The following is an 11412-nucleotide window of genomic DNA, read 5'->3' as shown; positions in this document are numbered from 1 at the left end:
TTGTCCAGCCTTGCTCACCACTGGCCTGTCTACTGGAGAAACTTACAGGGTCCAAGAAAACTGGCTGCACCATCTGCAGTGTTAGGAGCACCCGTGTGGCGGCGCCGACGCGTAGCTCAGCCTGCGTTGCGCGGGCGGGACCGGAAGTTTGGATGAGGGCGGGATTGAAGACAGGAAGTGTGGGGCCTTGAGCGGGGTGAAGGAGAGGGTTGGGGTTAGGGTTGGGTCTAGTTTGGTCCCTTTTGGGCTGGGGGGGTGGGGGTGGGCTTGGGGTGCTGCTGTGGGCGGTAGCCATGCGGCGCGACGTGCGTATCCTGCTGCTAGGCGAAGGTAAGCGCTGGCGCCGCGGGCAGACGGGGAGGGTCGGCGTGACCTCGACGGTGCTCCTGACTACTGTTCCTCTACGTGCGCAGCCCAGGTCGGGAAGACTTCTCTGATCCTGTCGCTGGTCGGCGAGGAGTTTCCTGAGGAGGTGCGCCAGCTGGATTGGACACTGGGGGCGGATGCGAGGCTCTGGGCGGCTGGACTCCGCAGTCAATTCCAACCCACCTGTTGCAGGTCCCTGCCCGCGCGGAGGAGATAACCATCCCCGCCGATGTCACCCCGGAGAAGGTGCCCACCCACATCGTGGATTACTCAGGTATTTCCAAGTGCTGCCCCCCAGCCGGTGTGTATTGGGCTTTTAGCCGATCTGCACTGAGCCCAACAGCCTCTCTGCATCGGGTTCTCTTTCCCTCTAGAAGCGGAGCAGACAGAAGAGGAACTTCAGGAGGAGATCCACAAGGTGCGGTGCATCTTGAGGGCCCGTGGGTACCGAGCCCGATTTATTGGTCCCAACTTGCTGCCACCTAGTCTTAATCGGCTTCCTCTTCTGTGGAGCTGGATTAAGGTGACAGGCTGTGCTTGACTCTGATAATTCGGCTGTGACCTTCAGGACTGAACGTTGTTGGCATTCCCGGATCACAGCATTCTGGAAACCAGGACTGATGTAGTGCCTCTGTTAGTGCTTAGGGAGGGAAGGGATCTCCCTCCTTTGCTCCTTCCCAGGGTCTAAGGGGAGCAGATACATGTGTCCTTCACGACTTCTCCTTAAACACTATATTCTCCTTCCCTAGTACCATGGCTCTGTACTCCAGTTTACTGCTCTGGTTCCCCAGACTGTGGTGGGTGCCATCTTAATTAGGAGTTAGCCATTGCCAGAGTTACCATGTTCTCGAGTGCAGTCCTTCAGCCTTTGTGTCTCCTTGCTTTTGTCCACAGCATCCTTGCTGCTTGTACTGAGCTAGAAAATGAGATTGTGGTCAAGACTGTACCTGTGGTGGGTCTGTCATAAGCACTTAGGGCAAGGATGTGTTTACTGAGCCATGGTGCTTGTGTCTCACGTCTCTTAGGGAGTGCTGGCAGGAAGAGGTTTGTTTGGTAAAGGTGGGCTTCCCAGTCTTCAGAGCCCCAGCCCATCCTGCTGTGAGCACCTGGGCCATGCTAGAGTGACCCATGCAGTTTATAGTTAGCAGGCAGCCTCTAGTCACCCTGTGTCTTGCTTTCCCTTAGGCAAATGTAGTGTGTATGGTGTACGATGTGTCTGAGGAAGCCACCATTGAGAAGGTGAGCAAGAGGGGGTCTCCTTGTCCACTCTCGGCCCCTGCTGCTAGTGCCTGGCTTAGTTGGCAGTTGACCTGGGCAGTACATAGTGGCTCTTGATCCTCAGTCCTCATTCCCAGCCTCTTCTCTATTGAGCTTTTCAGGATGCCCCATACCTCTGAGCAAGGGACCCCAGCCTGCATGGGGAGATTGCAGCTGTTAGGATCAGACAAGTCCCTAGCTGTCATCCGCTGTCTCCCACCAGCTTCATCCACAGGACCACAGTTGGCTTCCAACTCTCCTCCACTCCTAAAGCTTGTTTAGCCCCAGGTAGGGGAGCGTGGACTGTGAGCATGGGTGCATTCTTTCCTCACACTTGGACTTTGTCTTTCAGATCCGAACCAAGTGGATCCCCTTGGTGAATGGCAGGACTGCAACGGGGCCCAGGTGACCAGCAGGGCCTCAGCTAGGGGGATTAGACCCCACCTGCTCCCCATCCCTGGTGATCATGGCCTCTCTCCCAGGTTGCCCATCATCCTGGTAGGCAACAAGTCAGACCTGCGACCAGGAAGTACCATGGAGGCTGTGCTACCCATCATGAGCCAGTTTCCTGAGATAGAGACCTGTGTAGAGGTAGGCGGGGTTTGAGGAGGGCTGTGAAGACCCTGCAGCAGCTCCCTCTATCCGACTTGGATCCCTCCTTGATTCTGTCCTCACCCTTGTCCAGTGCTCAGCCAAGCACTTGAGGAATATCTCAGAACTGTTCTACTATGCCCAGAAGGCTGTTCTACACCCCACGGCCCCCCTTTACGACCCTGAGGCCAAACAGGTGAGCAGTGGGTGAGGGCCACACACTTACTTCCCCAAGACTGACCCCAGGGTCTGTGTGGGGTGTTGAATAAGGAGAGCAAATGCATGGGGGCACTGGCGGGGTGAACAGGGAAAGGGCCACTTGGTGTTGTATCCCCACAGCTAAGACCTGCGTGCGCCCAGGCTCTCACACGCATCTTCAGACTCTCAGACCAGGACCTAGACCATGCGCTCAGTGATGAGGAGCTCAATGCCTTCCAGGTGTGGTCCTGCCCCAAGACCCTAGCTGCCCTCATACAAGAGTAATCATGGTGGGGGAGGGGGGCAGCTGACTGATCTGAAGCACTTTCTTACTGGAGGTAGAAGTCCTGCTTTGGCCATCCCCTGGCCCCACAGGCCCTAGATGATGTGAAGAGGGTAGTATACAAGAATGTGGCAGGTGGTGTACAGGACAACCGGCTGACCCTAGAAGGTGAGGCAGACATCATCTTATGCCCTTATGTGTGGGGAGTGGCTGGGCTGAGAGCTAGCCCTCTACCCTTTCACAGGTTTCCTCTTCCTGAACACACTCTTCATCCAGCGTGGCCGGCATGAAACCACGTGGACCATCCTACGGCGCTTTGGTTACAGTGACTCACTGGAGCTGACGCCAGACTACCTCTGCCCACCGTGAGTTGCAAGCGGGTGGGCAGTGGGACTTATACTCTTGGGGTGGGTCCTGCTCACTGTCTGGGACTGGGGGGAGGCCCTCAACACTGGCTTCCTACTGAATCTGCCTTGATCTTGTGACCTGGGGACTCACTTGGTCTCTCAACACACATTTAGAGCCACTCCCCTTGCCTAGCCCCACCCATGTGACCAGAGGGTTCTGTTGGGAGTGCCTGACTGCCCAGGCAGGTCCTGCATTGTGACAGTTGAAGTGTACTAGACTGCCTCTGGCATCCCCACAGCCTCCATGTACCCCCGGGCTGCAGTACAGAGCTTAACCACCGTGGCTACCAGTTTGTGCAGCGGGTATTTGAGAAGCATGACCAGGTGAGCACCGCTACCTCACCTGCCCCTCGACACACCGCAAACACATGTCACCATAGCCCCTCTGCCTGTAGGACCATGATGGTGCCCTCTCACCCACGGAGCTCCAGAATCTCTTCAGTGTGTTCTCAGTGGCTCCCTGGGGCCCTGAACTCTCACACACAGTCCCCACTCAGGCTGGCCGGCTGCCCTTGCATGGGTATCTTTGCCAGTGGACGTAAGTACAGTCTGTCTGTCTGTCTGTCTGTCTGTCTCTACCCACCCTTGCCTTACTCTCTTTAGCACTGTACCTCCCTTTACCCCCAGCCTGGTGACCTACCTAGATGTCCAGCACTGCCTTGCACACCTTGGCTACCTGGGCTACCCCACCCTCTGTGAGCAGGACTCCCAAGCACAGGCTATCACAGGTGGGTAACTACTTTTTTGGTCCCTGGGACCGGCACCTCCTCAATAGCCAACCCCCTCACATGAGCTTTTTACAGTTACGCGTGAGAAGAGGCTAGACCAGGAGAAAGGGCAGACACAGCGCAATGTTCTTATGTGTAAGGTGTTGGGAGCCCGAGGAGTGGGCAAGTCGGCCTTCTTACAAGCCTTCCTTGGCCACAGCCTACGGGTGAGAATTGTGGTAACCCCAACCTCTACCTGGGAACGCAAGGGGCAGAAGAGGTGCCATGAGTTCCACTCTGGAGCCAGCAAAACAAGGCTTCTTTCCTGTTGTCCACACAGGAAGACAGGGAACTCCTGGAGGACCCCCCGATGCACACCATCAATACAGTGCGGGTCAGCGGACAGGAGAAGTACCTGATTGTGAGTGAGCGACTGTGCCACCTGTCTTGGAGGGTAGACCTGCAACACTCCATGTTCCCCATTCTTCTCCTAATAGAGCTGTCCCAGGGTGGCCCTTGGGGAGCCGAGCCTTGGGGAGGTCGCTAAGGCTATTGTTTGTCCCAGCTGTGTGAAGTGAGTGCTGATAGCCTGCTGGACACCTCTCTGGACACTACCTGTGATGTCGCCTGCTTAATGTTTGATAGCAGTGACCCCAAGACCTTTGTACACTGTGCTACCATATACAAGGCAAGTCCTGACCTGGGATCCTGTAAGGGGATCCCAGCCATAGGCTGGCTAGATAGGCCAGCAAGCTTTAGCTCTCACATGTGTTTTTCCTGGCAGCGCCATTACATGGACGGGCAGACCCCCTGCCTCTTTATCTCCTCCAAAGCTGATCTCCCTGAAGGTGTTGCCTCACCAGGCCTGTCACCAGCTGAATTCTGCCGTAGGCACCGGCTGCCTGCCCCCACCTCATTCTCCTGCTTGGGACCAGCACAGCCCAGCACAGCTGTCTTTACCCAACTTGCTACCATGGCCACCTTCCCGTGGGTATACCTAACACAGCCTCAGTGTGGGGTGGCTATCCCGGGGCTTAGTCTGTCATCTGGGTACAAAGGTGTCAGAGCTGCAGGGTGGCGCCTGTGGCTCAGAGAGCCGTGGTGGTGTCCTCCTTTGGCCTGGCCTCTTACTGCTTGTGACACGGGTTTTCAGCAGTGAGCTTTCAGCACATGCTTTGCACATTCCTCTCTCCACAGACACTTGGTGCACACAGAGCTGCACCCCACCTCCTTTTGGCTCCGAGGAATGCTGGTGGCTGTGGGGACTGCGGTGGCAGCTGTCCTTAGCTTCTCACTGTACAGGGTCCTAGTGAAGAGCCGATGATGAAGGACCCAGGAGCCTCTCGTGACCAAGGCACTGCACACTGTGGTGCCTTGTGGATGCCCACACGGCAGAGGAATATGGGCTTTCAGTAATGGCTGTGTGGTTACAGGGTCCCCGGGATTGATGTGGGACTTTGCTCAGGGACTTTGTCTAAATCCTTGGCTTCAAAAACCTCTTGTTCCATAACAGGGCTGTGTTTTGCCCTGTCCTGCTGGGACTGAGGGTCCAGGTGGCAGGTTTAAGGCCTTAGCCTTGGGTGGAGTATTGTGTGTTAGGGGCTGGGCTGTGGGTACAGAAGCCAGGGACCAGGACCAGGAGTTCTCAGGGTGCTTCCTGGTTCTGAATGGCCAGTAGGCATGTGGGGGGACAAGAGGTGGTGGTCAAATCGGAGAGGGACCTGATAGTCACAGAGTTCCCACCTATCTTTACCCGCTGCTAAGCAAGTGGAATTGGGTTCCCTGATTAAACTTCATTTGTCTTTTCCATCTCTTGGATATTGGTCTCTCAAGACGGCTTTTTCTTTCTTTTAAAAAAAAATGCTTATTTTTTATGTTTGTTTTGCATGTATATAAGTGCACTGTGTGTGTGCCTGGCTCCCATGAAGGCCAGATGAGAGTGTCAGATTCCCTGAAACTGGAGTTAACTGATGATTGTAAACCTCCACGTGGATGTTGGGAACAAATCCAGGTCCTCTGCAGGAGCAGCAAGTGCTCTTAACCGCTAAGCCATCTCCAGCCCCATAAAGATGGCTTTTCTTCAGTCGGTCTTTTTTTTTTTTTTTTCCCCAGAGCTGAGGATCGAACCCAAGGCCTTGCTCTTGCTAGGCAAGTGCTCTACCACTGAGCTAAATCCCCAACCCCAGCAAGTAGAGGTTTTTGTTTGTTTTTTGAGACAGGGTTTCTCTGTGTAGCTTTGCGACTTTCCTGGATCTCGCTCTGTAGACCAGGCTGGCCTCGAACTCACAGAGATCCACCTGCCTCTGCCTCCCGAGTGCTGGGATTAAAGGCGGGCGCCACCACTGCCCAGCTTCAATCAGTCTAAACTTCTGTGTGTAGATTAGAAATATCACCTGACCCTCCTGTCTCCCTCTGTTCCTGGGTTCCTATTTTTTATTTTTTATTTTTTTGGTTTTTTGAGACAGGGTTTCTCTGTGTAATTTGTTGCCTGTCCTGGACTAGCTCTGTAGACCAGGCTGGCCTTGAACTCACAGTTTAATCCTAAATGCTGGGATTAAAGGCGTGTGCCACTGCCGCCCAGCAGCTGGGTCCCTATTCTGAGGTCTCCTACCAGTCAGAGTGGCAAATGGCTGTGGAAGATCCAGTTGAGGCCTGCTGTCTAGGAAAGTCAGCCTCCACCAGTGGATTGGCGAATGTGTGACAGGTCCAATGCTGGTGCCTATTTCTTCCCTGGGAATGTAGCTTCTGTGGTGGTGGTTCCTTAGTACCGCATACTGCAAACTTCAGCCCAGTTAGCCTGCCTGGCTATGATGAGAACCTAGGCTTTATGTGTAGCCTGACTTACAAGTAAGGGATAGAGCATAGATCCCAGCTGAGGGGGCTGAGGACAGTGGGGCTCAGAGTTGATCCTTCAAAATAGCCTACCAGCAAGAGCACTTGAGACAGGAATCCACATACCCAGATAAGTGGTGTGTCATTTGAGTTGGGGCAGGTAAGTACTCCCTGCCCCCAAATGTCTGCCTAATGGGGATCCTTGAAAGAGGAGGCTTCTTCTGTCTGCCAGTGTCCCAACCTACTGGCCTTCTGTCCCACTAAGCATATGGACAGGATGGGGTTTTTTTTGTTTTTGTTTTTCCCCCAGACGGTTTCTCTGTGTAGCTTTACACCTTTCCTGGAACTCACTTGGTAGCCCAGGCTGGCCTCGAACTCAGAGATCCACCAGGCTTTGCCTCCCGAGTGCTGGGATTAAAGGCATGCGCCACCACCGCAGCCAGGATGCTTTTTGTAGCAGCTGTATCCCCTATAGAGGAATTGCCATTGCATCTCTGCAGCAGCAGATTCCTTTCCTTTTTTTTTTTTTTTTTTTTGAGTGACACTTGGAGGGGTTGCCATGGTTACACATCTCCCAGGTCTGTCACCTTCTCTGTCCTCAGGAACAAATGCCCTCTCTATCTAAGCTGCGGTCCTACCTTCCTTCAGAAGGCTATGGGTCTGCCTGGTTACACCTGTGTCTGACTTTGGGCCTTTGCACTGGGAGCCCTGCTGTCTCAAATCCAGTGCAGGAGTATTTGGTTAGAGCTTAAGCCTTAGCCACAAATAGGGGGAAGGGTGTGAGTCTTGGTCTGAGCAGTACCCTACCACCTGGTGTCTGGGCTTGCTTTGCAGGACCTAGGGCTTCCTTGCTGGGACACCGCAAATAATCATGAGATTGTCTACTGCAAGCAGCTCCCAGCTCAGGAAAAAGTCTGTGATGGGGAGCAAATGGACCTTAACATTCCGGGGATGGGTCACAGACCTATTTTTTAGTCAGGGAAAGCTTCCTAGAGAAGGTGCTAAACATGCCAAATACAGGAACCAGAAAGGCTGCATAAGAGGGATATTAGGTGCCGCAGGTTCCCAGCTACGGCCTCCTGGGAGAAGCTTCTGCAGCACGTAGTGCAAGAGCTGTGCGCAGGCGGTGGTTCTGGGTCGAGCTGTTTGGTGGGGGACGGTTCTACCCAGGATGTGCGTCGCGTAGGGGCGGCGCGTGCGCGTGCGGGGTACGCGCGTGCTCTGCCCGTGTGCGCGCAGGGCTGGCATCTCGGTGACGCCGTCTGAGCTTGGTGCTCGCAAAGCAGAGCAGGCGGAGCGGGCCGGCCGGGGCGGAGCGGAGCGGTCCGCAGAGCAGCCCCTCCCGGCCTCGGCCGACCCCAGCCCTCGTCCCGGCTCTATGGACAGGAGCTCGCTGCTGCAGCTCATCCAGGAGCAGGTGCGTGGTGGGTGGGAGCTGGCACTGCCTTGGCGCCCTTCCAGCCGGTGAGGGGCTCTGGGGGGAGGGACCATGCTCACAGAAGGCCCTACCAGGCAGCCACCTCCGAAGCCTCCCCTCTCTGCACGACCTTGGCCTGAGACTCACGACCCCAGGAAAGGTCTGGCTTCACTGGGTTTCCACGGAAAGCTGGGGAGGGAGGGTGGTGGTCCTTGGACCTAGATCCACCCCTAGTCCTCCCCCTTCTAGAACTGGTAGGTGAATATGAGGTGATAGAGCAGCCAAGCCAGGCACCTTACCCTGCCATGGCCTGGAACAAGCTGGTTCTAGCAAACAGGCACTGACTGCCACCAAAGTCCAGCCTTCCTGGCCAGCCTGGCTCAGCCCTGTGGCTGGGGGTTGGCCTACCCTCTACTCCCCCACCACAGCAGCTGGATCCTGAGAATACAGGCTTCATCGGTGCGGACACCTTCGCTGGCCTGGTACACAGCCATGAGCTGCCCCTGGACCCCACCAAGTTGGACATGTTGGTGGCTCTGGCTCAGAGCAACGAACGGGGCCAGGTCTGCTACCAGGAGCTGGTGGACCTGGTCAGTGCCATGGTGTGTGGGCAGCAGGGGAGGGCCTCAGGCCTGGTCAAGCACAGAACTCTGGCCAAAGCTGGGTGGGCAGGCAGCTTACTGGGTAGGGCTTACGGACCTGGGCAGTGTGGAATAGGGCTTTAAACTATTAGCAGCTATGGAGCCAATGAGGGCAGGGTTCCATAGGAACAGTACTGTCACCCACAGTAAGACCTCTTCCCTTCAGATCAGCAGCAAGCGTTCCAGCAGCTTCAAGAGGGCCATTGCTAATGGACAGCGGGCGCTGCCTCGGGATGGACTGCTAGATGAGCCAGGCCTGGGTGTCTACAAGCGGTTTGTGCGATATGTGGCCTACGAAATCCTGCCCTGTGAGGTGGATCGTCGCTGGTATTTCTACCGGCACCGCAGCTGCCCACCCCCTGTGTTCATGGCCTCTGTCACCCTTGCCCAGGTGGGCCTGCCCACATGCTGCCCCGGGGCCTCCTGAGTCCCTAGTCTTGACCAGCCCTAACACTAGTGTCCCCAGATCATCGTGTTCCTGTGCTACGGGGCACGTCTCAACAAGTGGGTGCTCCAGACCTACCACCCTGAATACATGAAGAGCCCTCTAGTGTACCACCCAGGACACCGCGCTCGCGCCTGGCGCTTCCTCACCTACATGTTCATGCATGTTGGGTAAGTGAGCCTTGGGGTTCCAGAGTCCTGTCCCCTCACCTCCCAGCACCTGCCCATTGACTCTGAAGGCTTAACTCCCACGGGGGCTCGCGCTGCCTGATGTGCTCTGGGGGTTGGCAAGGCACACCTCTGATCACTCCCCCCAATGCTCCTTTGTGTCCAGGCTGGAGCAGCTAGGGTTCAACGCCCTCTTGCAGCTCATGATTGGGGTGCCTCTGGAGATGGTACACGGTGTACTTCGCATCAGCCTGCTGTACCTGGCAGGTGTGCTGGCAGGTGAGACAGGCACATTGGTGAGTGGGTCCCCTGCCTACCTCACCTGGTGAGCTGAGGGCCAGCTGTGCCTTCACCTCTCTTTGCCCACAGGCTCCCTGACTGTCTCTATCACAGACATGCGTGCCCCTCTTGTAGGGGGCTCTGGAGGGGTCTATGCCCTGTGCTCAGCACACCTGGCCAATGTTGTCATGGTAATGGGACTGCCCTTCTGGGGAGGTGGGAAGGGGCCCACTGGATGTGCTTCACAGCCTGTCTGCCTGCCCCCACCAGAACTGGGCTGGGATGCGGTGTCCATACAAGCTGCTGAGGATGGTGCTGGCTCTGGTGTGCAGTGAGTAATGGGGCAGGCGGGGCGCTGGGAGGCCCTCTACCTGCAGACAGGGCCTCTCCCACCTGTTGCTCCCTCTGCAGTGAGTTCCGAAGTGGGCCGGGCTGTGTGGCTGCGCTTCTCCCCACCACTGCCTGCCTCAGGCCCACAGCCCAGCTTTATGGCACACCTGGCTGGTGCAGTGGTAGGTGTAAGCATGGGCCTTACCATCCTTCGAAGCTATGAGGAGCGCCTGAGGGACCAGTGCGGCTGGTGGGTGGTGCTACTTGCCTATGGCACCTTCCTGCTTTTCGCCATCTTCTGGAACGTCTTTGCCTATGACCTGCTGGGTGCCGATATCCCCCCTCCACCTTGACCTGCTCCTTAGGGCCATATGGCTAGAGCCTGGCCTGCAGTGGGTCAACCACCAGGTGGGCCTGCATGTCTGCCCTTATGAATGGACCTGCTTTTCCCCACAGGGGCAGGCGGGCCCTGTGGTCCACCAGGTTGAGGCCAAGTCTTACCGAAGCCCTTGCTGCCCCTCCCAGGCCTTTCTGGGGGAGGGGTACTACTAGGCTGGGGCTGGGTGGAGGTCCTTGAATGTGGCCCTAGAGGAGAACCCCTTCTTCCCCACCGATCCCCAGGACTTGCAGTCTGAGCCTTTTTGGAGAATGAATAAATATTTTACACAGCACTAGGTAGCTGTCCTGGGGCTCTGCAGACTTGTCTGCCCCCTCACCTACACTGTATGGGACATCTCCCCTCCAGGATGGTCTGTCCTCCCTTTTCTCTGGAAGCTCTGCACCTGGCTTGAGGTGGTGGCTTTACTTCTCCAGGCCAGGGCCAGAATCCATATAGGAGGTGGGGCCCGTGATAAGAGACTGGACTTCTGGGTCAGGCCAAGTTCAGCGATCATTTATTGTGCTCCGAGGGTCTCCAGTCTCCTGTTCTCTCCCTTCCAAAGATAAGCCCTCACCAGAGCCAAGCTCACTTGGCAGGCCTACAGTCCTTTATGGCAGTCGCTGGTGAGGACTGCAAGGGTCCTGGGGTCCAGAGTTACTAGTCGCCTGATCCTGATGGGGTCTTGCATGACCTCCCGGGCCCCAGCATTTGGCGCACCTTGGCTCAGGAATGCAGTGCGCTCTTGCAACTGGGTCAGAAACAGCAAGTAGTGTTTAACTGTGTACGGCAGGGCTAGCGAGGCACTGTAGCCACCGCCCCTTCGTATATGAAAGCTGCCACCTCCGAAGCTCCTGCCGCCAGGACCACTGCAAAGAGTGACAGGGAGGTTCTGGGGATAGCTTCTTGGAGCTAAACCTCCTAGAGTCCCCGCCCAACTTAGGCAAAGGTGCTCCCTACTCACTCCGAGGCAGTGACAGAGACCATGCAGCGCACAGATCAGCAGAAAGCCAAGTTCGGCTCCTCCAACTGCGGGGGTGGGGTCGGGTCGGGTGGGGGAGCCAGTGGACAATGGCTGCAGCAGCAGGGGCTAGGAGCCGCTCTTCTACAGACCAT

At 56.4% G+C, this 11412-nt stretch overlaps 2 protein-coding genes across 4 annotated transcripts; both read left to right on the top strand.

The window, feature by feature from the left end:
* Positions 1 to 268: 268 nt before the first annotated feature.
* Rhot2 (ras homolog family member T2) lies at positions 269 to 5627 on the top strand. Its single transcript, XM_036197790.1, has 19 exons — positions 269 to 330; positions 414 to 472; positions 559 to 640; positions 741 to 784; positions 1552 to 1605; positions 1976 to 2028; positions 2106 to 2214; positions 2309 to 2410; positions 2554 to 2652; positions 2755 to 2863; positions 2940 to 3060; positions 3342 to 3426; positions 3498 to 3640; positions 3730 to 3830; positions 3906 to 4036; positions 4150 to 4230; positions 4375 to 4497; positions 4594 to 4796; positions 5007 to 5627. The coding sequence occupies exons 1-19, from the start codon at positions 294 to 296 to the stop codon at positions 5131 to 5133; spliced, it is 1863 nt and encodes a 620-aa protein (XP_036053683.1). The 5' UTR covers positions 269 to 293; the 3' UTR covers positions 5134 to 5627.
* Positions 5628 to 7843: 2216 nt separating this feature from the next.
* Positions 7844 to 10594, top strand: Rhbdl1 (rhomboid like 1). 3 transcript variants are annotated; one of them, XM_036194722.1, is made up of 8 exons: positions 7844 to 8058; positions 8487 to 8660; positions 8866 to 9090; positions 9166 to 9314; positions 9478 to 9590; positions 9681 to 9781; positions 9861 to 9921; positions 10002 to 10594. In XM_036194722.1, the coding sequence occupies exons 1-8, from the start codon at positions 8020 to 8022 to the stop codon at positions 10271 to 10273; spliced, it is 1134 nt and encodes a 377-aa protein (XP_036050615.1). In that variant the 5' UTR covers positions 7844 to 8019; the 3' UTR covers positions 10274 to 10594. The 3 variants fall into 3 exon arrangements, with proteins under 3 accessions (XP_036050615.1, XP_036050617.1, XP_036050616.1); XM_036194723.1 differs by having other exon boundaries at positions 7846 to 8058; positions 8487 to 8648; positions 10002 to 10591; XM_036194724.1 differs by lacking the exon at positions 8487 to 8660 and having other exon boundaries at positions 7845 to 8058.
* Positions 10595 to 11412: the final 818 nt, after the last annotated feature.

The sequence above is a fragment of the Onychomys torridus genome, chromosome 8, assembly GCF_903995425.1.
Source record: "Onychomys torridus chromosome 8, mOncTor1.1, whole genome shotgun sequence".
NCBI classification, from domain to species: domain Eukaryota; kingdom Metazoa; phylum Chordata; class Mammalia; order Rodentia; family Cricetidae; genus Onychomys; species Onychomys torridus.
The sequence above is the reverse complement of the archived record's forward strand: the minus strand, read 5'-3'. Positions and strand labels throughout refer to the sequence as shown.